This window comes from Ovis canadensis, chromosome 23, assembly GCF_042477335.2.
Source record: "Ovis canadensis isolate MfBH-ARS-UI-01 breed Bighorn chromosome 23, ARS-UI_OviCan_v2, whole genome shotgun sequence".
Taxonomy (NCBI): Eukaryota; Metazoa; Chordata; class Mammalia; order Artiodactyla; family Bovidae; genus Ovis; species Ovis canadensis.
The window spans coordinates 46,941,479-46,966,902 of record NC_091267.1 but is presented as its reverse complement, the minus strand read 5'-3'; the positions used below and the strand labels follow the sequence as shown (position 1 = coordinate 46,966,902).

Below are 25,424 nucleotides of genomic sequence, written 5' to 3'. Positions count from 1 at the left end.
GACCTAGATGCTGGTGGGTTCTCTCACTTCTTCTTTTGGATGAAGAAGGACCCAGGAAGGGGAAGCCACTTGTTCTGTACACAATGCATTTGTGCTGTCGTGTCTGAACTCTTTGCAACCCCATGGACTGTAGCCCACCAGGCTCCTCTGTCCATGGAATTTTCCAGGCAAGAATACTGAAAATGAAATGAAATGGCAAAATCACCATTTCCTCCGCCAGGGAAGATCTTCCTAATTCAGGGATTGAACTCGCGCCTCTTGCGTCTCCTGCATTGGCAGGCAGATTCTTTACCATTGAGCCACCTGGAAAGCCCATTCTGCACACAGGCTCACCTCTAAAGACCCAGTTTTGCCTTCTAAGCCGATCTGCTGTTTCCTTTTGCATTCCTTCAAGAACACACACACCGTCTTCTTAAATCCCTGGATGAGCACAGAGTCACCGTGACCTGATGCGAGATCAATACAGAACTCCGACTTGGGAAGAGTTTTATTTCTGCAAATGTAACAGGGGGTCAATCATTTCCACTAATCTTCCTTAATCACCGGGGAGAACAGGGTTTTGGCTGGCTCTTTGCCACCCTCCCTCCCCCAGCCTCAGAACAATGCTGCAGTGTAATAACCTTGCATTGCATCCCTTGGTTTAGCGATTTAATAAAACACCGAGCAGCTTTAGAGAATGCTGACATGAAAACAAACCTGGTTCAGTTTACCCTTAAGAGCGCCAGGGAGGTGAGCTTTGATGCTGTTTTCTAAACAGCGGGAGACGCTGACACGGGGTGCAGGAATCTTAATAGCATTACAGCTGTTTAAGTCAGAGCTTTACTGAACTGTTTGCAAATCTTGTAATCCCCATCATTCCTGAAATGAACAAACTTCATGTAACGAAGGCATAAACATTCAGATTGCAGAGCCAGCCAGAAATAGTCATCACTCAATTCTCTTCCAGGGGGTTATTTATTTTCAGCGTCTCTCCACTCTTTCTCTTCTCTCTTATCAGGAGCCAAAGGCCCCATCTCGAACTTACATTTATTATTGTGGTGATTCAGTGAATTCCTATGGAACTTTCCAGACTGAGGACAGAGACTGTATCCTTTTCTCAGCTGTAGGCCTAGCACTTAACACAACACCCAATAAATATTTGCTCAGTGAGTGATGGAATTCTTATACCTGCTCCCCACTTTCCCATCTGGATTCCAAACTATTTTTTTCTCTCTTCCTCACCAAAATAAATGCACTGCTCCCTTGGGGACTTGCTTTGTGACGATTCACAATCTGATTAATTATTCTGTGTGGAAAGATAATGAGTGTAGTTATTCAGAAGAGCTTTCTCAGCATTTTAAAGAAGAGGTTTCAGATTCTTAATTCCGCTAAAAAACTGCAGACACTGTGATCCTAGCTGCACTTTGGGGTATGTTGGAGGAAGTTCTTTCTTCACTCTGAAATTCACTCTTCTACAAATAGACTTAGGCAGTCTCTAAGCATTCCCCTAAAACTAAAGGCAAAGACATCTTTACTCAGAGATGATATAAGACCATTCTCTAAAGGTGAGGTTGAGACTAGGATCAAGTTGAAGTGACCACCATGTTTGTAACCCAGGGTCAATAGCAAGCCTAGTGAATGATGGGCAAAAATGAGAAGCTGATCACCAAATCCTACAAAGAGGCTGTGTTTTGGTGATTCCTTTCTCTCCTTGTACTTAAACTATTTCACAGGGAAAAGCGACTCTCCTCATCTAAAGAGTATTCAAAGAGGAAGCACCAACAACTATTAATAATTCTACTCAACAGAAACACCACTCCCAGTTCAGAATTTTTTTTTTTTTGAATGGGTTGAATTCCCTTTGCCAAAATTCTGGAATACTGGGAATTCATATTGATACATAACCTAGAATGTTGTTAATTTAAAAACAAATAACTAAATATGAGTCTGGATATTTAAATTACTGAGCTTGCAATAGATATTAAAATGCTGGGCTTTTATCATTAAAAAGAAGATAAGATAGCTGGACAAGAGCAGTTGCTTTTAATTAAAGGCTTTAAAAGTTGACCGACGTTGGGGGTGTGGGTTTATCCTTTTTCTAGAGTACAGGATCCATTGATTGAGCTAACAGTGCCAGACAGAGAGATGGAAAGGTGAATGAAACAGCCCTTTCCGGGAGGATCTTCAGGCAGCAGGCAGGCAGGAAGTGTGGTACCTGCTGATGGAGGTGCACAGTGGGGGAGGCAGGGGCTGCCAAGGACCTGAGCCTGGAGCTGACTGAAATCTCTAGTGACGAGATAAGTTCTTTAAGATCTTGCTGAAATTTCAAATGGCATTTTCTCCACAAATCACCACAAACCTTTAGATCCGTGACTCCCAACTGTGGTGATTCTGCCAACGAGAAGACCTTTGGCAAAGCCTGGACATGTTTTTCGGTTGTTGGAATTGAGGGTGCGTTACTGGCACCTGGTGAGGTGGGGCTTAGGCTTGCTGCTAAAAATTCTATGTGGTACAGGACGGCCCCTCACAGCAAAGAGGTCAACAGCACTGAGGGTGAAAAACCTTCTTCAGACAATGAGCTATTTTGTGCATCTAAGCTGCTGCCCATCCAAGAAGATGGACAATGACATGTACCCTGGTCTCCTAGATGGTGACCTCACTGGGGTCTTGAACTGTGTCTACAGAACCCCATAAGCACTTCTGGTAGAATGAATGAACATACAAGCAATGAAGGTGAGGGTGTCAGTGGATACAGGGTCCTTAGCCTCAGCTGGACTGCAGAGGGGTGGCTGTACAGCTTCTACTCACCTCCACCCACTCCAGCAACTGCTGCCATGTGGGCGTGCAAGCCCAACTTAAGCTGCTCCATATTTTTGAAAGAATCTGGAGATCTGGACTTTTACAGAGAAACCACCTGATTTCTAAATGTTGAATAATTTGAAAATTGAAAATCAAAGGGAAAAAAAAAAGAAACGATAACTATGCAGACAAACACAGTTGGTCCAAACCAAACAGCCTTTGTGACTTCTGATCAGTCTAGGCTCCCACAGGGCAGAGACGGGCCATGGATTCCTGCCCAGGATCCGATTAGCCAGTCACCCAGTCACAGCTTGAACACACCCAGTCTACGGACAATGCAGACCAGCCCTGTGCAAAAGACAGGAAATCTGAAACACAGTCTGACACTCCTCTTCTGGTGGTTCACTTTGTGGTCGGAAAATTCTTTGAGGCTGAAAACACACCATCCTTAAACTCAAGAGTTCTCAAGAATCAGGAAATTCCAAAGTCAAGGTTCCTTTTGCAATGATCACACATGCTGTTTCCTTGACTTGGGTACACACAGCCCTTCTTTCCATCATGTTCAGGGCATACCATGAAGTCCACAGGATGTGGGACAGCCTGTAGGCACGGCTCCCACAGACGACTGTGGGAACCTTCAGACTAAGCACGTCCTCCCCACTGCAGAGCATCTCATGCTTATTTCTTACACTCAGTTCAACACCTGGGTGTTGGTTTTTTTTGTTTGCTTTTTTGAGTTCATTCTGAAATTATGTACAAAATATAGTCAATGAGAATTATTTGAAAAAAAATGCCATCAAGAATTGAGATAGTCACTATAAAGGCTGCTGTTGTTGTTCAGTCACTCAGTTGTATTTGACTCTCTGTGATCCCATGGACTGCTGCACACCAAGCTTCCCTGTCCTTCAGTATCTCCCAGAGTTTGCTCAAAGTCATGTCCATTGAATCAGTGATGCCATCCAACCATCTCATTCCTCTGTAGCCCCCTTCTCCTCCTGCCTTTGGTCTTTCCCAGGGTCTTTTCCAATGAGTCAGCTCTTCGCATCAGGTGGCCAAAGTATTAGAGCTTCAGTTTCAGCATCATTGGTCCTTCCAAGGAATATTCAGGGTTGATTTCCATTAGGATTGACTGGTTTGATGTTCTTGCTGTTCTAGGGACTCTCGAGAGTCTTCACCAGAACCACAGTTCAAAAGCATCAAATCTTTGGTGCTCAGCCTTCTTTGTGGTCCAACTCTCACATCCATATATGACCACTGGAAAAACCATAGCTTTGATGATATGGACCTTTGTTAGCAAAGTGATGTCTCCTCGTTTTAATTTGCAGTCTAGGTTGGTCATAGCTTTGCTTCCAAGGAGCAAGCGTCTTTTAATTTCATGGCTGCTGTCACCAGGCACAGTGATTTTGGAGCCCAAGATAATAAAGTCTGTCACTCTATTTTTTTCCCCATCTATTTGCCATAAAGTGACGGGCCCAGATGCCATGATATTAGATGAAGGTTAAGGTATAGAAACTGGGGGAACAGTCTCAAGGATGCACCCGGATACCTTGGTGGTTGGGTTTCTGGACGTCAACCCACCATCTGGGTTCTGCCTTCCCGGGAGGACAGGTGAGGGGGAAAAGGAGGGACTGTAGGGTCAGCTCCCGCCCCCGGCCCCAGCTCTAGTTCCAAATTGCTAAGTCTCACCATAGGCACCTTTTGCCCCTCTGTTCTTCCCTGTCTTCCCAGGGCCAGAGGGACCAAGTCCTCCTCCACCCACAGCCTGGCTAAGCCTCTCCCTTCTGCATCAGGTCCAGTTTCAAGCCCCTCCCTATCACCCTGGCCTCTCTCTCTCCTCTGTTCTTCACACCCACTGTGCATACAAATACTTACTATCCAAGACTTCCCTGGTGGTCCAATGGCTTAAAAACAAAAAACAAAACCACCACCAGCAACAAAAACTCCACACTCCCAATGCAGGGAGCACAGGTCTGATCCCTGGTTGGGAAAGCTCGCACATGCTGTGCGGCAGTGGCACGGCCAAATATATAAATATATATTTATTTTTAAAAACAGTTACTATCCTACCTCAGAAATTATCTTTATGACTTCTCCTCCTGAAAACTCAAGGGCTGGATGGTGTCTTATGCTCCTTAATGACTTCCACATGCTTTGCATACACCAGTCACTCAATACATATTTTTTGTCAATTCACAGAAATATAACTTATAGTATTAAAAATCCAAGGCAGTGAGATCCTTTTCCTAAAAATGTTCCACTGCACATTCCTAGTTCACTGTGTCAGTCTCTGAACAAGAAATAGGGCCAACGTGTCTTAGGTAATGCTCCTTCTGTATTGGTGCCGAATCATCCAGATACCCCTTATAAATGATCAGACTGGTGGGAAGAGAAACATTAGAGGTTGCCTCAAATGGTAAAGAATCCACCTACAATGCAAGAGACCTAGGTTCGATCCCTGGATTGGGAAGATCCCCTGGAGGAGGAAATGGCTCTTCACTCCAGTATTCTTGCCTGGTGACTCCTGTGGACAAAGAAGCCTGATGGGCTACAGTCCACGGGGTCGCAAAGAGTCGGACATGACTGAGCAATTAATACTTCCTTTCCTTTCTCCCAATCACCTAGTAGCTCTAAAATCTTGGGGAAAAAAAACAGTTAAGTGTCTGAACCTTAGCTTCTCCATCTTTAAAACAGGACTAGGGAACTTCCTTGGCAGTCCAGTGGTTAAGACTCCTTGTTTCAAATGCAGGGGTGCAGATTCGATCCCTGGTCAGGGAACAGAAATCCCACATGCCATGCACAGCCAAAAAAAAATTTTTTTTAATTAAAATGGGGGCTAACTTGGAGGGCTGCTGTGAAAGTTAATGAGATATATAATATTAATATGAAAATGTCTGAAATATAGTAGTTGGTCAATAAATGGTTAGTTATTACTAAAAAGGAGAGAAGAGATTATGAGGAGGAGGAAGAGGATGGTGCAGAAGTATTTCTTAACTTTTCTTTCCCTTCCATTTTTCTTCTTAGGGCAGGAAGTGCCCCATTAGGGGCTCCTGAGAGAAGTTGAAAACCACTTTCACAGAATGCCATGAGCAAAAAGATTCATTTCTGTCAGTGTGGATGGTTTAGATACAGACCTGCTCCCTGGAGAAGGGAAGGGGGTGGCAACCCACTCCAGTATTCTTGCCTGGAGAATCCCATGGACAGAGGAGCCTGGTGGGCTATAGTCCTTGGGGTCTCAAAGAGTCAGACATGACTGAGCAACTAACACCAGGCAGGAAGATAAGTAACTACGGACATCCCAGGGGCAGCGACTTTTCACTTTTATCCAAGAGTTGGCCCTGACACTGGGTCCCAGAAAATATCTGTTTATTGAACAAACCCCTTCCAGCCCAAAGCCACAGGAGATGCAAAGTTGCCTCTTGGACTTCCTCATCATGGTATTCCCAGAGCCTGGTTCTGCCCCTCACATTCATCTTGCAGGAACCTCATACTGATGTTTAAACTTGATACCATTTGTGTGTGTGTATGTGTGTGTGTGTGAGAGAGTTGGGGCGGGTGCGGGGGGGCTATGACAGCACAAGATGGGGGATTATTTACAAGTTGTCCTGGGGGGCAGGAGGCTGCCTTGGACACATGGGGCCTAGTGGCGGCCCCATCAACCTGCACTGTGGCCTTGGAGCAAAAGGTAACAGTTCTGCAGGTCCAATGTGAAAACCAATGCAAAAACTGGGGGAAGTGAAGCCAACCCTTAGGATTACTCTCATACCAAGCAAGAGAGGCGCTTCCCTGGTAACTCAGTGGTAAAGAATCCGCCTGCACAGGCAGGAGACACAAGTTTGATCCCTGGGTCAGAAAGATCCCCTAGAGAAAGAAATGGAAACCCATTCCAGTATTCTTGCCTGGAGAATTCCAGGGACAGAAGAGCCTGGGAGACTATAGTCCATGGGGTTGCAAAAGAGTCAGACACGACTTAGCAATTAAACAACAAGCATGAGAAAAAAAATACGGATTTTCTAGGACTATCCCTTATTTCAGCAAAACTAAATAGAATGCTTTTCTTTTCATCATACTGGTAAAGAAATGTAAAAACCTCCAAAACTTGTCTGCAATTCAGTTCTGGAGTGCCATCCTTGGTGCTGGGAGTCGGGGCGGGTATTGCCAAATAATATATTCAAACTGGAATGGAAATAAGCATTATATAACTTCAAGTGGACCTAGGCTTGTTTTTCATTTTTAAAACAGAGGTTAAGAAACTAAGCAGCGAGAACCAACATGAATTATTCTCCTTAAGGTGCTGCATTAGTGATTTAGGCCATATAGCAGGTAGCTGTGGTCTCAGGAAAGGAAAGCTGTGGGTCATCAGGCCAGCAGCTGGCAAGCTGGGTCAAGACTTGGGAAGGACTGACCCATGTCCGGGTCATTGAGAGGCTCTGCAGGCTTGGCGCGACATCAGCTATGTCTTCCCACTCTGTCTTTCCTGCCCCTCACCCCAACACTTCCTAGTCCCAGGTGTTTCACAGAAAATGCTAAGTCCTCGTCTATTTTGAGATGAGAATCTTCAAAGAAGCATTTAATTTCCAAATTTTTCAAAAGAGGAGGCACACAACTAAAATCACACTCCTCAGCGTGGTTTTACTTTATAGACAATAGAGCCCACCTCCCTCCGCACAGACTTCCCTGGCCAAACAGTGCATTGTCCTCACCATCAGACCAAACTCGTGCGACTTCTGGCAAGTGGAGACCATGGAAACAGAGGGTTTATACTTTTTGCTGGATGCATCTCTGTATTGTCGTAAATGTCTCCTACTGAATCTTTATTCATTAGGAACTGATCTTCTCGTCAGCTGATGGATTCTGATTCTGAGAACTGACTTGGGTTTGAAAACTGCCCAAGAATTGTCATTTTAAATTAGGTAAATGATCTCTGCTTTCTGCTTATCCATTTTTGATATATTTCTATTATAACTTGTTAAGCAACAGTCTTGATGACTCTCCATCCTTTTCCTAAGTTAACCCTACACCGACTGCCTTTCAATTTTGTTGCCTGTTATGGTAGTTTTGACTACCTTGCTTATGGTGCAAATAGCATACATTACTATATAGATTTTATATATATATATATATATATATAAATATATATATATATATATATATATATACACTTATATATATAAGTATAGGACTTCCCTGGTTGGTCTGGAGGTTAAGAAACTGCCTTCCAATATAGGAGACATGGATTTGATCCCTGGTCCCGGAACTAAGATCCCACATGCCATGGGGCAACTAAGCCTGCATGCAGCAACCAAGACCTAGCATAGCCAAAAATTATAAAATAAAATACCTAAGTATAAGTGTGCATGCCAAGTCGCTTCAGTTGTGTCCGACTCTTTGCAACCCTATGGAAGATGGCCCGTCAGGGTGGGATTCTCCAGGCAAGAATAGTGGAGTGGGTTGCCATGCTCTCCTCCAGGGGATCTTCCTGATCCAGAGATCGAACCCAGGTCTCTAACGTCTCCTGCATTTGGCAGGCAGGTTCTTTACCACTAGCACCACCTGGGAAGCCCCACCGAAGTACATAGCCCCCAAAATAGCATGCCCACTGATTGAGGGGAGCAACAGCAGTCCTAACAATTTAAACTCACCATCATTCCCCACCTCACCTTCACCCTCCCTGAAGATGACAACCACGACCCTCGGTGATCATCATGTCAGCTGGTTTGAATATTAGTAAGCTGGAGTAGATCAAAGTCTTAATGTGCTCAGCCGCCGATCAGCAGTCTGTGTACAAGGTTCAGGGACAGAACCCTACCACCTTATCTTCCACACAGCAGACCGGGGAACGTGATTTTAAAGTAGGAGCGTGTGGCTGCTCTGCTCAAAAATCCTTGGATCACTCCTCCCCGCCTCCACTCATGGTAAAGCCAAGCCCTTATAATGGCCTTTAAGAACCCACATGGTCAACCACCTACTACCTCTCCAGCCTCATCTCCTACCACTCTCGCCCAGCAAGCTGCTCCGGTCACATTGCTCCTTGAGCAAACAAAGCATTCTCCCACCTCAGGGCCTTTGCAATTTCTGTTATCCCTCAGCCAGTGTCCCCAGGGCTCACTCCCCCACTTCTTCAGGTCTGTGCTCAAATATGGGAGGAAGAAGCAGTGCTGTCTTTAAGCAAATGGGTGAGTGCATTCTAAACGAGGATGGTTTGGAGCTTAAGAGAAAAATGAATTGAAGGATCAAAGGAAGAAACACAAACAGTTATAGTCACAGTTAAAGTTATAGTTATATATTTATAGTTACAGTTGTAGTTATATATACACACATAATTAGTGGTTCATCCACAGTGGTTACTCTTGTGTGGATGAGTGGCTGAAAGGTGTCCTGGTGAGGCTCTGCTTCCTGAATGCTGGCTGTACTAGATATAATATATTCAGTTTGTGAAAATAGTCATGATATAAGTACTCTTCTGAATGTATGTTTATTTATATATCCATAGGACATACACCCTAAACATGCGCACTAACATTGGAGAGCAAATGTTAGTATCCCAAGGAAAACCAAAGAATTTATTTTCTCTCCTCTCTCTGCTAAAGACTTACCATCCCATGGTTTCCCTGGTCAGAATTATATCAAACAGCAACATCGATAAGCCAGACGTGATCACCTGCAGAAACAATTTTAGCAAAAGGTCATCAGCGCAGCAGGACCTTGGTGACCTTCTCCAAAGCCATTAGTTGGTGGCAGTGCAGATCCCAGACATCAGCTATGTCTTCCCACTCTGTCTTTCCTGCCCCTCACCCCAACACTTCCTAGTCCCAGGTGTTTCACAGAAAATGCTAAGTCCTCGTCTATTTTGAGATGAGAATCTTCAAAGAAGCATTTAATTTCCAAATTTTTCAAAAGAGGAGGCACACAACTAAAATCACACTCCTCTCTCTCCAGGGCAATGGCAGAGCAAGAACACCTGTTTCCATCTTGTCTCAGCTGCACAACAAGAACCCCCAAGGTCAGAAGTATCTATTCACCCATTTCCAGATCCTCCAGCTAAAAACCGAGATGCCGACCCACCTTCTCCAACAGCACTGTCTCTCGCCCTGTCCTAATGTACCTGTCTTTCTGGCCCAATGCACATATTCTGAGAAACCAGGTTCTTCCTAAGAGAGGGAGCAATGAAGTCATTAATTATTTGCAAACATCTAGGAGCCAGTAAATGGGCTTCCCTGGCGGCTCAGCAGTAAAGAACCCATCTGCAACGCAGGAGGCAAAAGAGATGAGGATTTGATCCCTGGGTCAAGAAGATCCCCTGAAGGAGGGCATGGCAACCCACCCCAGTATTCTTGCTGGAAGATCCCATGGACAGAGGAGCCTTACGGTCTATGATCGACGGGGTCACACACAATCAGACATGACTGAAGCAGTGACTGAGCAGAATACATGAGGCAAAGGAGAGAAAAGAGTTACTCCACATTTCTCAGAGCTAGAAATTCCAAAAAAAACCTTTTAGAAGTGGCAGTGATGGGACTCAGACCCCCGAGATGCCTCTAAAAAGTCAACACAAAAAGTTTTGAGAACCAAAGACCAACTCTGAAATGCCGGCTCAGGTAAGATTTTTTTTTTCTCTCCCAGGATTCTGCACTCTGGAATGCAAAGCAGCTTCTGTGAGGAAAGTTACCGAAACAACTTGCCTCTCTGCGATGAGAAGTAAAAAGCAGGCCGTATCAGGACAGGTCACTCAGGCTGCGTGTCCTCAGAGATATCAACTACCAACTCACTCAAAGGGATGTCATGTCCTGTCTTGAAGGCCTCTTCAGGCCCCAAGATGGGAACAAGGCAGCAAGCAGATGGTCAGAAGAAGGGAATATGGAGTATGGTGGTTCAGTGTTTAAGAATCCATCTTCCAATTGAGGGGACATGGGTTTGATTCCTGGTCAGGGAATGAAGGTCCCACGTGTTGTGGGGCAACTAAGCCCGTGCAACCACAATGAATGAGCCTGTGCACCATGGCTAGAGAAAGACCACGCTGCAAAGAAGACCCAGTGCAGCCAGACATGTTTTTAAACAATTAAAAAAATAAGAAGGAGGCAGTATGTTTGATGAGTCTCATCTTCACTCATTTACCATCTCAAAAAGAAGGCTGTAAATATAAACCTGGAACTCTCAGTATAGAAACCTTGTGAGATCTTAGAACCTTTGTAATAGTTTATTCATTTAAGGTCACTTTCTATTTGCTTCCCTGTATTGATTTGCACCTAAAAACCTTGACAACAAAAAAGAACCTGTGGTGTCTTCAGGAACAAAAAAGAAGTGGCAACAAAGTCAGAGAGACAGCTGCAAAGCAAAACGCAAAGGACGAGAGGAAATATTTCTCAAAGTGAAAATGGAGTGCTGGCTTTTATCTTAAAGAGCTTTTATCTCAAAGAGTACCTCTTCTTCCCCCATCCCCCCCTCTTCTTGTTTGACATTTTATTTAGGACTTCTGCATCTATGGTCATAAACGAAGTGGGCCTGAAATGTATTATCTTGCAATGCGATTGTCTAGTTTGAGAAGCAAGGTTATACAAACCACATAAGTTAATATATCAGCCTCCCTGCTTCTGTTCCTGTAAAGGATAAAGATGGTCTTTACTGGGGTCTCCACTCTGACCTGACCACCCCTGGACCTGGAGGTTCTAGTTGAAAGTGAAAAGTGAAAGTGTTAGTCACTCATTCGCGTGTGACTCTTTGTGACCCCATGGATGTAGCCCATCAGGCTCCTCTGTCTGTGGGATTTCCCAGGAATAATACTGGAGCGGGTTGCCATTTCCTTCTCCAGGGGATCTTCCCGACTGAGGGACCAAACCCAGGTCTCCTGCATGGCAGGCAGATCCTTTACATCGGAGTCACCAGGGAAGCCCTATTTGGGGTGGCCTTTAACGGCCACTGTCCTAATCACATCCTCTCTTTCTCCTGGATTCAAGTTTGTTATTTTCAGTTTTTCCAAAAATATTTTTCATCTAGGTTTTCCACTCATTAACATTCAGCAGTCTGTAGAAATATTATTCTATCTCATTTGTGCCCATTTTTATCATCTTCCCTTTTATTCTTCCTTTATCATTTTCTCATACTTTTTTTTCTCTTTCCTTCTTCAGTCTCAACCAAAGTTAATCTTAATCTCATTAATCCCTCTTCACTTTTGCAACTTCCTGCACATTTCCTGGGAGAGTGCCAACCGAGATTTATTTCTTGGGATTGCTGAAAAAAGCCTCTGTGGTACTGAGGGAGGTTAGCGACGGCAGCTTGGCGTTAAGGGAACAACTTGGGAAATTTCTGAAGCCTTTCTTAACTCTTCACCATTATCTTCATCTCCTTTACCCTTTTTACCAGCTCTTGTCTCTTTTTTGCGAACTTTATTCCTCAATAAAGTTGGCAAATGTAACTGTGTATATTTCACTTGCACACCATAACTGGATATACATACACATACATGGCCTGCTCTGATTGGCTTCTCTAATGGCTTAAAAAATATATTTTTTTATTTATTTGATGGTGCCAGGTCCTAGTTGTGGCATGTCAGATCTAGTTCCCTGACCAGGGATGGAACCGGGGCCCCCTGCCTTGGGAGCTTGGAGTCTTAGCCAATGGACCACCAGGGAAGTCCTTCCAGTGGCTTTTTCCATATGACCTTCAGTCTCCTCTGTGACACTGTCACCTCCCACATGCCCTGCAACAGTCATAGCCGAGATCTTACGTCTCTAGTCCTCTGCAGGTTTCTTTTAGCTCAGAAGGAATCTTGTCTGCCGTGAAATAGACAGCTGGCCTGCTTGTTCCTATTAACCGCACCTTTTGCCAAGAAAAACACCTCTGAAAATTTTCAAACCAGTTCTGACTTGAAAATAAGGTTGGTTTAGTAGCCAGACCGGTGCCTTTCCATCTGCTGCTTCCTGGAAAAGTTTGCATGGTCTCTTGCCTTTCTCCTGGGCCCCTCTTTCAAACATCTCTATATTTTCCCCTCTCGTGGAGCAAATTTTCTGCTGGCTGAGACACTCAGTGAAATCTCACAAAGAGATCTGTCTTATTTCTGTAGGGAATTTATAGTGACCTTGTTTGTTCTATAGCACTCCTGGGGAGTTAGATGGGCCATTTTTTAATCTATTTCCAGAAGGACCCTTAGTTCCTTAGGCTTCTCTGATTTCTGGGTTTGGTTTTGTTTTTTAGACTTTTTTTTTTTTTTTGGTAATGTGAACCATTTTTTAAAAGTCTTTATTGAATCTGTGGGCTTCCCAGGTGGTGCTAGTGATAAAGAACCCACGTGTCAAAGCAGGAGATGTAAGAGACATGGGTTCGATCCCTGGGTCAGGAAGATCCCTTCGAGGAGGGCATGGCAAGCCACTCCAATATTCTTGCCAGGAGAATCCCATGGACAAGGGAGCCTGGTGGGCTACTGTCCATGGGGCTGCAAAGAGTTGGATACTACTGAAGCAACAAAGTGCTCACATGCATTGAATCTGACAATATCACTTCTGTTTTTTATGTTTTATTTTGTTGGCCACAAGGTATGTGGGATCTCAGCTCTTCAACCAGGGACTGAACCCTTACCCCCTGCATTGGAAGGTGAAGTCTTAACCATTGGACGGCCAGGGAGATCCCTTCTCTGCTTTCTTTACTTCCATAACCAGCCCCAACCATCAGCTCTCTTTTTAAAGCAGCTCTCTTTTCTCATTCTCCCCGCCTCCTGCCCCATGCCACGTGTGTGTGTGTGTGTATCACACACACGGTCACCAAAGTTCGACTACTTCACAAAAGTCACTGTATAAGGGATGAATAGCAGCCGGTCACACTTCACTGAGGGGCGGACACTGGGCAGGTAGCCAGCCCAACTTACCCACACACCGACCTCACCCTGTATGAACTTCAAATTCATGCCTCAGCAAATTGACAGCTTTCCATATGCCATGGGGCTTCAGGGCTGCTCAAAAACACTGGAAAGTGCGAATGATAAATCTGCTTGTGCCAAGAGTCCACTTCACTTCTAATTCCACTGAGGAACAAATAGAAACCAGGAATAGCTAACTGTGCAGGTCTGGGTACTGAATGTCCCACGCACATACACCTGAGGGCAGAACTTGAGAGGTGCAATCAACCCCCTAAGCTCAGAGGTGGGGAAACTGACCCAGAGACAGTGTGTGACTTGACTCCAGGGCCTGCCAACTTCATGTCAGGGAGCCATGGAGCCCAGGCTCTGACTCCCAGGTCAGCTTCCTCTCACAGCCAGAGAGGACCCAAGGGAGCTCCATATAGCCTTTTCGAAAATAAGAATCCATGAAAAGCCGGGACCCAAATATCTGCAAACCCATGTTTGCAGCAGCATTATTCACAAGAGCTAAAATCTGGAAGCAACCCAAGTGTCCATCAAGGGATGAATGAGTAAGTTAAACCTGGTATATATGTACAATGGAATGTTTCTCAGCCTTAAAGAGAAAGGAAATTTTGACATATGCTATAACATGGGTGAACCTGGAAGACATTAAGCTCAGCGAAATCAACCAGACACAGATAAGGACTGTATGATTCCACTTATATGAGGTACTTAGAACAGCTGAACTCATAGAGGTAGAAAGCAGAATGAATTTTACCAGAGTCTGAGAAGGACAGGAGTGGGAAGTTAGCATTTAATGGGTACAGAGTTTCAATTTAGGTTGATGAAAAAATTCTGGAGATGGATGTCAGTAAAAGCATAAACTTTTTTTTTTTTTTTTTTTTTAACCTTTAAAATGGCTAAAATCTGCTCATGAGAAAGACTCCAAGTTACTCTTGGGACTTGCCATTCAAGAGATGGGAGTAGCAGCCATTACTGCCAATTATTGTTCTTGCGCTCGAACAGCATTTTAAAAAATACAAATGTTTCCCCAAAGAAGAAAGAGTCCTGTGGTCTCAGGAATGTCTCCCTTGCGCACATGCAGACCTGAATGACAAACACCAGGACCTGCCGCAGTCTGGGCTGCCAACAACAGCAGAACTCAATACATTGTGTCAACGGCGGGGCTTTGAACTTCCTGGCTTTGTCAACGAATGTCACAACCTCTGTGTTCTTTAAACAGATTTTGGTATTTTAAGCAGATCAGGTTTGTCTTTTAAACATTCATTTCGATCCCGAGACAAATTTCCTGTTTGTTTAAAGGAAAATAAAGAGGAGCAGTTGTTAGTGGAACCTGCCAGAGTCAAGGATTTGGAAGAGAATCAGAAATTTAGCTTTATTGTTTACTATTGTTTTGATGTTGTTGTTGTCTGTTGAAATACATATGACTTAAGGAAAACGTGACCACGTCAGAACATGTATGACGCCTTTCACCATAACTGCCCCAAGTTTCAGCCAGGCACCTCCCACATAAATAGGTTATAGTTTTTCAAACACTGTTGTATCCCATCTCTTGCCTTTGCCCAGCAAGTTCTCTCCACTTGGAATAGTTTCATAAGCTTCCTTGACCAATTCCTACTCACCTTTTGAAAATAAATTTCTAGAAATATTTTCCTGACCCTGACTGCCATTCACAGATCCGAGTGGATCAGGAGCTTCTAGGGGCTTCCATAACCCCTTATCACTGCACATGCCAAATTCTACTGAAATGGTAGTCTCCCCAACCAGGATGTGAGCTATTCATTTTCTTATGTTCGGGGCCCAGCAACAGAGACTTGCTTATGGTAAGTGCCTGAAACATTTTATGCAAATACACTCAATCATCGGAGCTGCTAACATAACCCCAAAGGTCACGATGTTGATTTTCAAATCAATTTTCATATATTAGGGACCATTGGAACTCAGACCCGAGAACCATGAAGACAAACCCTTGGTCCCTCATCTGTGCTTCTTAGACCAATTAGCTCCATTGAGAAGATCTGAGATCTTGGCTCTCTGGTTCCAAGTTTAAAAATGCCAGAGAAGATTCTGACTGGTCCCTGAACTACCTGACTATGGCCTGGGAAACAGAATAAGGTAAGAACATGGAAGCTTACCCTTGAACTCCATGGTGGGAATGGAGGAAGGAACATTTCTCTGGAGGAAGGTAGGGAAAGTGGTGGGCAGAAAGAAGAACAGCTGTCTTCTACACCTTTACCATCAACACCATCTGGGAGCCTGGAGGAAAGGCCGGATCTCGGGCCCCACCCCAGACTGAGCACCCTCTACAAGGGAACAGCCCTTCCTCCCCTGGTGAGACGCATGCACACTAAAATGTGAGGAAGTCTGCTCCATACTGTTCAGCTCTAACACTGTGCAGATGGTGCTGTCCCATCTCCAGAGACAGGCGGACTCCAGCTTTCTCACACGCTGTAGACACATGTGTCAGACCGTCCGGGAGTCCATCTGTGACACAGATTCACGTATGAATGTTCCCAGCCGCGCCTGTCTTTTAGGTTCAAGAGTAAATCTAACAAAAATGTATAATCTGAGAGCAGGCTCTCTTTTTCGCCTAGGACCAAAGAAACTATTCCAAATCCATTAGACAGAAACCACAGCTAAAGCTGACAACTCTGGTCGCTGTTTTTAAAATACTGAATTAATTTAATATCAGTCCTGTGATTTATTCCAGGATCAGTATAATTATTAGTGACAGACAAATCATGCTAAACTCCAGGCACAGCTATTAACAGTGTCTGGTATCACCTCATTAAAATATACAATTCACCATTGTTTTTCCAGGTATTGAAAAACAACACTGGGGATTTCCCTGGTGGTCCAGTGGCTAAGACTCCGAGCTCCCAATGCAGGGGGCCTAGGTTCGATCCCTTGTCAGGGAATTAGATCCCACATACTGCAACTAAAAGCCAGAGCAGCCAAATAAATAAAAATAAACAAATATAAAGTAAGAATAAAGGAATAGCGTTTTCAGATTATCTAATTTCTCCCTTAAATTTCAACACTTTAAAGATGTCATTCCATGCTGTTGGTATTCATAGTTTCAGTTGAAAAGTCACTTACTTTTTAAATTTAAGGTGTCTTTTTCCTCTGGTTGATTTTAAGATTTTCTCTATCTTTGGTTTTCAACAGTTTAACTAGGATATGCCTACAGATACTTACTTTTCTTTTTTCCTAAATATTTATTTACATATTTGGTTGTCCTGGGTCTTAGTAGCGGCATGTGCAGTCTAGTTCCCTGACCAGGGATCAAACCTAGTCCTGCTGCATTGGGAATGTGGAGTTTTAGCCACTGGACCACCAGGGAAGTCCTGATACTTACTTTTCTTTGTATTTTTTGTTTGGGGTTTGGTAAGATTCTTGAAACTGTGGGTTGATGTCTTTCAGCAGTGTTAGAAAATTCACAGCCATTATTCTTTCATACATTGCTTCCCTCCTCACCTTCTAGGACTCCAATTACCTATATATTAGACTTTGAGAAGTAAAGTGGTTTATGGGATTCTCAAGGCCAGATAATCATAATGGTGTGACCATTCACCTAGAGCCAGACATCCTGGAATGTGAAGTCAAGTGGGCCTTAGGAAGCATCACTACAAACAAAGCTAGCGGAGGTGATGGAATTCCAGTTGAGCTATTTCAAATCCTGGAAGATGATGCTGTGAAAGTGCTGCACTCAATATGCCAGCAAATTTGGAAAACTCAGCTGTGGCCACAGGACTGGAAAAGGTCAGTTTTCATTCCAATCCCAAAGAAAGGCAATGCCAAAGAATGCTCAAACTATCACACAATTGCACTCATCTCACACGCTAGTAAAGTAATGCTCAAAATTCTCCAAGCCAGGATTCAGCAATACATGAACCGTGAACTTCCAGATGTTCAAGCTGGTTTTAGAAAAGGCAGAGGAACCAGAGATCAAATTGCCCACATCTGCTGGATCATGGAAAAAGCAAGAGAGTTCCAGAAAAACATCTATTTCTGCTTTATTGACTATGTCAAAGCCTTTGACTGTGTGAATCACAAAAAACTGTGGAAAATTCTGAAAAAGATGGGAATACCAGACCACCTCACCTGCCTCTTGAGAAACCTGTATGCAGGTCAGGAAGCAACAGTTAGAACTGGACATGGAACAACAGACTGGTTCCAAATAGGAAAAGGAGTACGTCAAGGCTGTACATTGTCACCCTGCTTATTTAACTTACATGCAGAGTACATCATGAGAAATGCTGGGCTGGAAGAAATGCTGGGCATGGAAATGCACGAGCTGGAATCAAGATTGCCAGGAGAAATAACAACAACCTCAGATATGCAGATGACACCACCCTTATGGCAGAAAATGAAGAAGAACTAAAGAGCCTCTTGATGAAAGTGAAAGAGGAGAGTGAAAAAGTTGGCTGAAAGCTCAACATTCAGTAAACTAAGATCATGGCATCCGGTCCCATCACTTCATGGTAAATAGATAGAGAAACAGTGGAAACAGTGGCTGGCTTTATTTTTCTGGGCTTCAAAATCACTGCAGATGGTGACTGCAGCCATGAAATTAAAAGATGCTTACTCCTTGGAAAGAAAGTTATGACCAACCTAGATAGCATATTCAAAAGCAGAGACATTACTTTGTCAACAAAGGTCCGTCTAGTCAAGGCTATGGTTTTTCCAGTGGTCATGTATGGATGTGAGAGTTGGACTATAAAGAAAGCTGAGCCCAGAAGAATTGATGCTTTTGAACTGTGGTGTTGGAGAAGACTCTTGAGAGTCCCTTGGACTGCAAGGAGATCCAACCAGTCCATCCTAAAGGAGATCAGTCCTGGGTGTTCATTGGAAGGACTGATGTTGAAGCTGAAACTCCAATACTTTGGCCACCTGATGCGAAGAGCTGACTCATCTGAAAAGACCCTGGTGCCGGGAAAGACTGAGGGCAGGAGGAGAAGGGGACGACAGAGAATGAGATGGTTGGATGGCATCACCGACTCAATGGACATGGGTTTGGGTGGACTCCGGAGTTGGTGATGGACAGGGAGGCCTGGCGTGGTGCAGTTCATGGGGTCGCAAAGAGTCGGACATGACTGAGCAACTGAACTGAAGACTTTGAGAATTTCCTCCATGTCTCTTATGCTTTTTTCTGTACTTCCGAATTTTTTCTCTCTGTACTTCACTAATCCTGTAACACTAAGTCCAATATGTTCTTAAGTCCATCCATTAAGTTATTAATTTGACACCTAATTTTTCAGTTCAGTAATAACTTTGATTTTTTTACAGATTCCAATTTTACAATGAAATTCATTTAATTCATAATTTCCTCAATTTTCTTTAGCATATTCTTCATAGTCACTTTAAGTTATCACTAGCTCTAAAATCCAGATCCTTTGTGTTTACATTCTTAGTATTGTTTTCACTTATAAGTCAGTGTTCCTGCCTCTTCACATGTCTACAACCTTGATTTTTTATTTATTTATTTTTTTGACCATACCAAGTGGCATCCAGAACTTCTCTGACTGGGGATCAAACCTGTGCCCTTGCAGTGGAAGCATGGTGTCTTAACCACTGGATCATCAGAGAAGTCCTCTACAACTTTATATGTCAAACACTGTGTATAAAGGAACTATAATCAGGGATGAGTGAATCAGATGGGCTATAGCTCTAGTAAGGCTTAATTCACCTCTTGTTTATCTAGGCCTTCAGGTGTGGCCCTCCAAGACTTATGCTTAAGAACTTCGTCTGTCTTCTCATTCCTGTAAGTTCTGCCTTTCAAAAATTTTGACCTTAGCTTTTTAACTTCTCATCCCACGTAGATTCAAAATCTGGCAACAGTCTTTAGGTGAGACTCATCATATACTTGCTTCAGCCTCCCCCTTCTAGCAAGATTTTGTCTCTCTTAGAGAAGCAACTTATGATTGCAAGGGATGAGGGGAAGGAACAGTTAGAGAGTTTGGGATGGACATGTACACACTGCTATATTTAAAATGAATAACCATCAGGGACCTACTGGATAGCACAGGGAACTCTGCCCAATGTTATGTGACAGCCTGGATGGGAGGGAAGTTTGGGGGAGAATGGATACAGGTAGGTGTACGGCTGAGTCCCTTCGCTGTCCACCTGAAACTACCACAACATTGTTAATTGGCTATACACCAATATAAAAGCTAAAAAAGTTTGAATGCTGCAAAAAAACAAAAAAAAAAACAGAATTTGTTTCCTAGTACCCCCAATATTATGAGCTTTTGCTTTGCCTTCCTGGGTGAGCCTGCATCCCCCAGAACTGCTCCAGGCTCAGCAAATTTCTCGTGGGAATACTGGACTTGCCTTTGGGGCTCCTCTCCTTTCCAACCCATCAAGCCAGTTCCACACAACTGCCAAAAGATCTGCTAGTTTCTCCTTCCCACAGAATATTTCCTCTTCTTGGATCAAGTCAGATCCTGAGGCCACACCCAGAATCAGCAATTATCCTTCACCCTCCAACCCCACTCTGGGAAAAACAATAACCTGTGTTACTTAGTATACCTAGGCAGGGTTCTTCCTTCTCTGGAAATATATCTAATTTGCTTCTCATTGCCTTCATAGGTCTCTGATTTCTTTAAAAATATGATATTTTGCAGTTGATTTGTTTTTCTCCCAGTTGTTTCAGTTGAATGTTGGCCTGTCACAATGCACAACATTCTGCTCTGAAGCAGAGGATTTCTCTTTGTTACACAGATGAGAAAACTAAGATGCAGAGAGATGGTAAGGCACTGCTTTTCAAACCAGGTTTGGTTGACCACAATTTCCCTAGAGCCACCTAGAATGCCATGGTAGGGTGGGCCAGGGTTGGGGGTTAAGAAATAATTTTGTTCATTTATTTCTGGGTATGCTGAGTCTTCACTGCTGCTCGGCCTTTTCTCCTGTTGGGGTGAGCAGGAGCTACTCTTAAGCTGAAGTATGCGGGCTTCTCACTGCAGTGGCTTCTCTTGTTGCAGAGCACAGGCTCCAGGGCAGGTGGGCTTCAACAGCCACAACAAGTGGGCTCAGTAGCTGCAGCTTCCTGGGCTCTAGAGCACAGTTTCAATAGTCGAGGTGCATGGACTTGGTTGCTCCTCAGCATATGGGGTCTTCCCTGATCAGGCATCAAACCCCTGTCTCCTGCACTGGCAGACGGATTCTTTAGCAAGGTAAGGTTTTATTTGATCTGTTCTGAACACCTTCTTGATCAGTAACAACCATATTAACTCATCAGTACGACTTTAACTGGCTTTGTCTTTTTATTATAGTCTAGAATCTTGCATGTAGCGGCCAGCAGCACCAGGACTTTCTCAAAAACCCAGTCTCCTTCTCTTCAGACACAGAGTCAGATATGATGCAATTGACGATGATTAATCGGGCAAACTGGAGGTGAGAGGAACACACAGTTTCTTTCCTCATGATTGTCTCTGCCTGGGGGGGAGGAAAACCTTCTGCCTTTCATCCTTTCAATCTCTTCCAAGATCACTCTAGCGGGAAAAATTATTCATCTGATTGTACACTTGATGAGGCTCATTACACTAGTTAGTGGGACTCCAGCCTTTAAAGGCAAGAATCCAAACTCCACATGGTTTAGTTCTTCTGTGGAATCCATGCAGTAAAATTCTCTCTACCCTCTGTCTCCACCTGTTGGGTTGGGAGTGGAGGGTGGAGAGGAAGGCATGCCTCCTACAAGGAACAGAAAGCCTTATGTCTCTAAACCAAGGCTGAGTGTTTCAATTCCACTTGGGATCACTTGCCTACTCTTCCTTGTCCATATGATCTCTTTCTTTCTTATTAACATAATTTATTTATTTATTTTTGGCTGTGTAGGGTCTTCGTTGCTGGGCATGGTGTCAGACAGCAGATGCTACGTTCTAGTTGCGGTATGCAGGCTTCCCATTGCAGTGGCTTCTCTTGTTGCAGACCACAGGTTTTAGGTGCACAGGCTTCAGCAGTTGCAGCGCGGGCTCTGTCGTTTCAGCTCCCTGGCTCCAGAGCACAGGCTCAGTAGTTGCAGCACATGGGCTTAGATGCTCCGAGGCATGTGGGATCTTCCTGGCTCAGGGATTGAACCCGTGTTCAGTTGGCAGGCAGATTCTTTACCCCTGAGCCACCAGGGAAGTCTCATATGTTCTCTCAGTCCACATCTCAAGAAAGGAGGACAAATGGACAGAAGAATTCAAATACCAAAACTCTGAAATCTTTAACACATGCTGTGTGCGGCGGAGAAGGAAACGGCACCCCACTCCAATACTCTTGCCGGGAAAATCCCATGGATGGAGGAGCCTGGTAGGCTGCAGTCCATGGGGTCGCTAAGAGTCGGACACAACTGAGCGACTTCATTTTCATTTTTCACTTTCATGCACTGGAGAAGGAAATGGCAACCCACTCCAGTGTTCTTGCCTAGAGAATCCCAGGGATGGGAGAGCCTGGTGGGCTGCCATCTATGAGGTCGCACAGAGTCAGACACGGCTGAAGTGACATAGCAGCAGCAGTGTGCTGAAAAGACCTGTGACTTTTCATACCATTTGAGACTGGTCCTTTGGTTTTACTTTTAGAAATCTATGGACCTTCAGACCTTTTATCTGGGACCGCAATCTTTCTGGATCAGCAGTGCCAGAAAGTATCAGCTCTCCTTGAGAGCTGGGTGTCAGACTTTTCTCTTGAGTACTCAAACATTTCTCAAGAGGCCATATTAATATCATGTCTGCTGAAGCGGTGTTCCTTGGCACCTTTGGGGTGGTGCCTTTCATCTATCTCTGTGGGCGTTCCACTTCTGCTCACCCAAAAATACCTAATGTTGTTGGTTGTTTTGTTTTCTATAATATACTATAATTCTTTAAATAAAGGGGCTATTGGGACTTCCCTGGTCATCCAGTGGTTCAGATTTCACCTTCCAGTGCAGGGGGTGAAAGTTCAATCCCTGGTCAGGAAGCTAAGATCCCACACCACTCAGGGCCCCAAACCAAAACCTTACACAGAAGCAATACTGTAACAAATTCAATAAACACTTAAAAAATGGTCCACAGAAAAAAACATCTAAAAAATAAATAAAGGGGCTACAATTTGCCAAGTATTGCTTCTCCCCCCCCAGTATTGTTTCTTTGCAAGAAGTATAAAGGGCAAAATTATATACTCAGAACATCCAATTGTTGAAGACAAAAGAAGAATTTGAGACTACTCTAATTTTCCTTCAATTCAGTGACAGCCTGGTATAGACTTGATAGATTCTTCATTCTAGTACTTTTTTTCAACTTTCTCAGTCTCATTCTATCCAGTGTGTTAGTCGCTCTGTCATCTAGGACTCTTTGCAAGTCCATGGACTACAGCCCACCAGGCTCCTCTGTTAATGGAATTCTCCAGGCAAGAATACTAGAGTGGGTTGCCATTCCCTTCTCCAGGGGATCTTCCTGATCCAAGGATTGAACCCAGGTCTCCTGCATTGCAGGCAGATTCTCTACCATCTGAACCACCAGGGAAACCCATTCTATTAGTAGATGTACTCATCTACTGACAGACTTACTTTTGTAAAGACGGATTCCTGCCCAAGTTATTTTTCAAACTTCTGTCCTATTGATTAAAATGTTGTTCAGTCTCCCAGCTAAGCAGTTACTCTGTGCTTCTATAAAGAAGAGGACACAAGTGTTTTTGTTTTCTAAGTTATTTTGATTCACTCAAAGAATGGATCTAATCACTGCCATCAAATTTCAGGAATGAAATGAATTTAAGCTCAAATAAGCTTTAAATAAAAACACCATAATTATACTTATTCCAAGGCCATGAGGATTTTTTTTCAATCTCCATTTAATTTAACAATAACTTCACATTATTGTTATACTTAATACTTGGGCTTCCCTTGTGACTCAGCTGATAAAGAACCTGCCTGCAATGTGGAGACCTGGGTTCAATCCCTGGGTTGGGAAGATCCCCTGGAAAAGGGAAAGGCTACCCACTCCAGTATTCTGGCCTGGAGAATTCCACGGACTGCATAGTCCACGGGGCCGCAAAGAGCTGGACACAACTGAGAGACTTTCACTTTCATACTGTTATACTTGGAAATAATGGAAGTGAAAGAATAGATTTGCCAAAAGATATACAGCAAGACCCGCTTGTAGGGAATTCCCTGGCAGTCTAGTGGTTAAGACTCCATTGTTCCACTGCAAGGGGCATGGGTTCAATCCCTGGTTGGGGAACTAAGCTCTTGCATGCCAGGCAATGCAGCCAAAAAAAAGAGAGAGAGAGAGAGAAAGGAAAAAAAGAGAAAATCTGCTTGCAATGTTTCAAGATAGGAAATGTGGTACTCCTCTGGTAAAAAAAAAAAACTTTTTGCTACTTTTAATCTGCCTCTGTTCTTAATCCCAACAATTCCTGAAGGAGGATCAGTTGGGAGAAGGGAGTCCATGATGTCAAGGGGTGTATGCCAGATCCAGGTCTGATCACACCCAGTTTCACAAGACCAGAGTGAGAATGCCTTAGAAACAGACGAAGCTTGCACAGGACTCACTCCACCAGCTCAGTTCCCCCTGAGGGACTTCTGTAAACCATGAAGACTTTCTAGCTCTTGCCATCCAACTCTTGGCCCTCACTGCAAAATGTCAGTGGGTCACCCGTGCACTCTTTGCCTATGAATTAAATTGTGTGCCTGTCCTCCACCCTAAATTCATGTTGAAACCCTACCTTCCAATGTTATGGTATATGGAGATGGGGCCCTTGGAAGGTAATTAGGGTTAGACAAGCTCACAAGGGTGGGGTCCTCGTGATGGGCTCAGTGACCTCATAAGAAAAGATCAAAGAGCTCGTGCCCTCTCTCTGCCATGTGAAGATGTAGACAGAAGACCACCACCTGCAACCCAAGGAGAGAGCTCCCACCAGAGACCGACCCTGCTGGCACCTTGATCTTGGACCTCTCAGCCTCTCAAACTGTGAGAAATAAATGTCTGTTGTTCAAGCCTCCCAATCTATGACATTTTATTATGGCAGCCAGAGCTAAGACATTATTCCTTGCTCTTTTGGAGAATTTAAAAAAGGAAAGCTGAAAAAACAACAAACTGCTTCAGAAGAAGCTTTCACTGAACTAGAAAGGAAAGAGGAAAAGGGCTTTGAATTATTGCTGGAATAAAGCTAAGGTCAAATTCCCTTTGCTAGGAACTAAAGAGATAAAAAGGAAAGGTAAGAAACTGCCCCTAGCACCCCTATTCTAGGTTAGTCATTTCCGAAGGTTACTAAGAAAATGCTTTCTATACCCAATGATAAGTGCTAAGACATGGGTATGGGATTCCCAGGAGGTGCAGTGGTAAGGAATCTGCCTGCCCATGCAGAAGGCAGAGGTTTGATCCCTGGGTCAGGAAGATCCCCTGGAGGAAGAAATGGCAACCCACTCCAGTGTTCTTGCCTCGGAAGTCCCACGGACAGAGGAGCCTGGCAGACTACAGTCACAAAGAGTTGGAAACAACTAAGTGACTGTGTACAAACTCATGCCAAGACATGGGTGTACCCAATTATGGGAACAAGTCCCACACTGAGATTATTCCTGAGCTGATGCTGAAAGACAGTTAAGAATTACCAGGTGAGGAAAGGTGGAAAGGGCTTTCTACATAGAAGGAACAGTATGAGCAAGCTCACAAACTCTAAGCCATGGGGTGTTAGTACTAACAGAAATGGAAAGTGTGAGGCAGGTGGAGGCCACCATTAAAGCCAAAGAAAACCTGAAGAGAGAAAAAACCCAGTGGCTGAAACCCCTTTTTCCTTGCAAGGTACTGAAAACAAAAATCCCATGGGAATTCTATTCGCT

At 44.0% G+C, this 25,424-nt stretch overlaps 1 protein-coding gene across 7 annotated transcripts in view; it reads right to left on the bottom strand.

Annotated features, from left to right (window-relative positions):
* The window catches only part of TMEM241 (transmembrane protein 241), a 116,520-nt gene that overhangs the window by 4,170 nt on the left and 86,926 nt on the right, over positions 1-25,424 (bottom strand). For 2 of the 7 annotated variants that reach the window (XR_011252402.1, XR_011252401.1), the window contains 2 exons: positions 23,157-23,255; positions 9,372-9,436 (listed from right to left, as the gene is read on the bottom strand). The exons of 1 other annotated variant lie outside the window; for it this stretch is intronic. Coding sequence is in view for 3 of the 6 variants with exons in the window: in XM_069569025.1 (XP_069425126.1) it covers positions 9,055-9,187; positions 9,372-9,436 (198 nt within the window). In the remaining 3 variants the exon portion in view is untranslated. Of the gene's footprint in view, positions 1-9,036; positions 9,188-9,371; positions 9,437-23,156; positions 23,256-25,424 lie in introns of those variants that run through there. 4 more of the 7 variants (XM_069569025.1, XM_069569029.1, XR_011252400.1 and 1 more) reach the window with 2 other exon arrangements.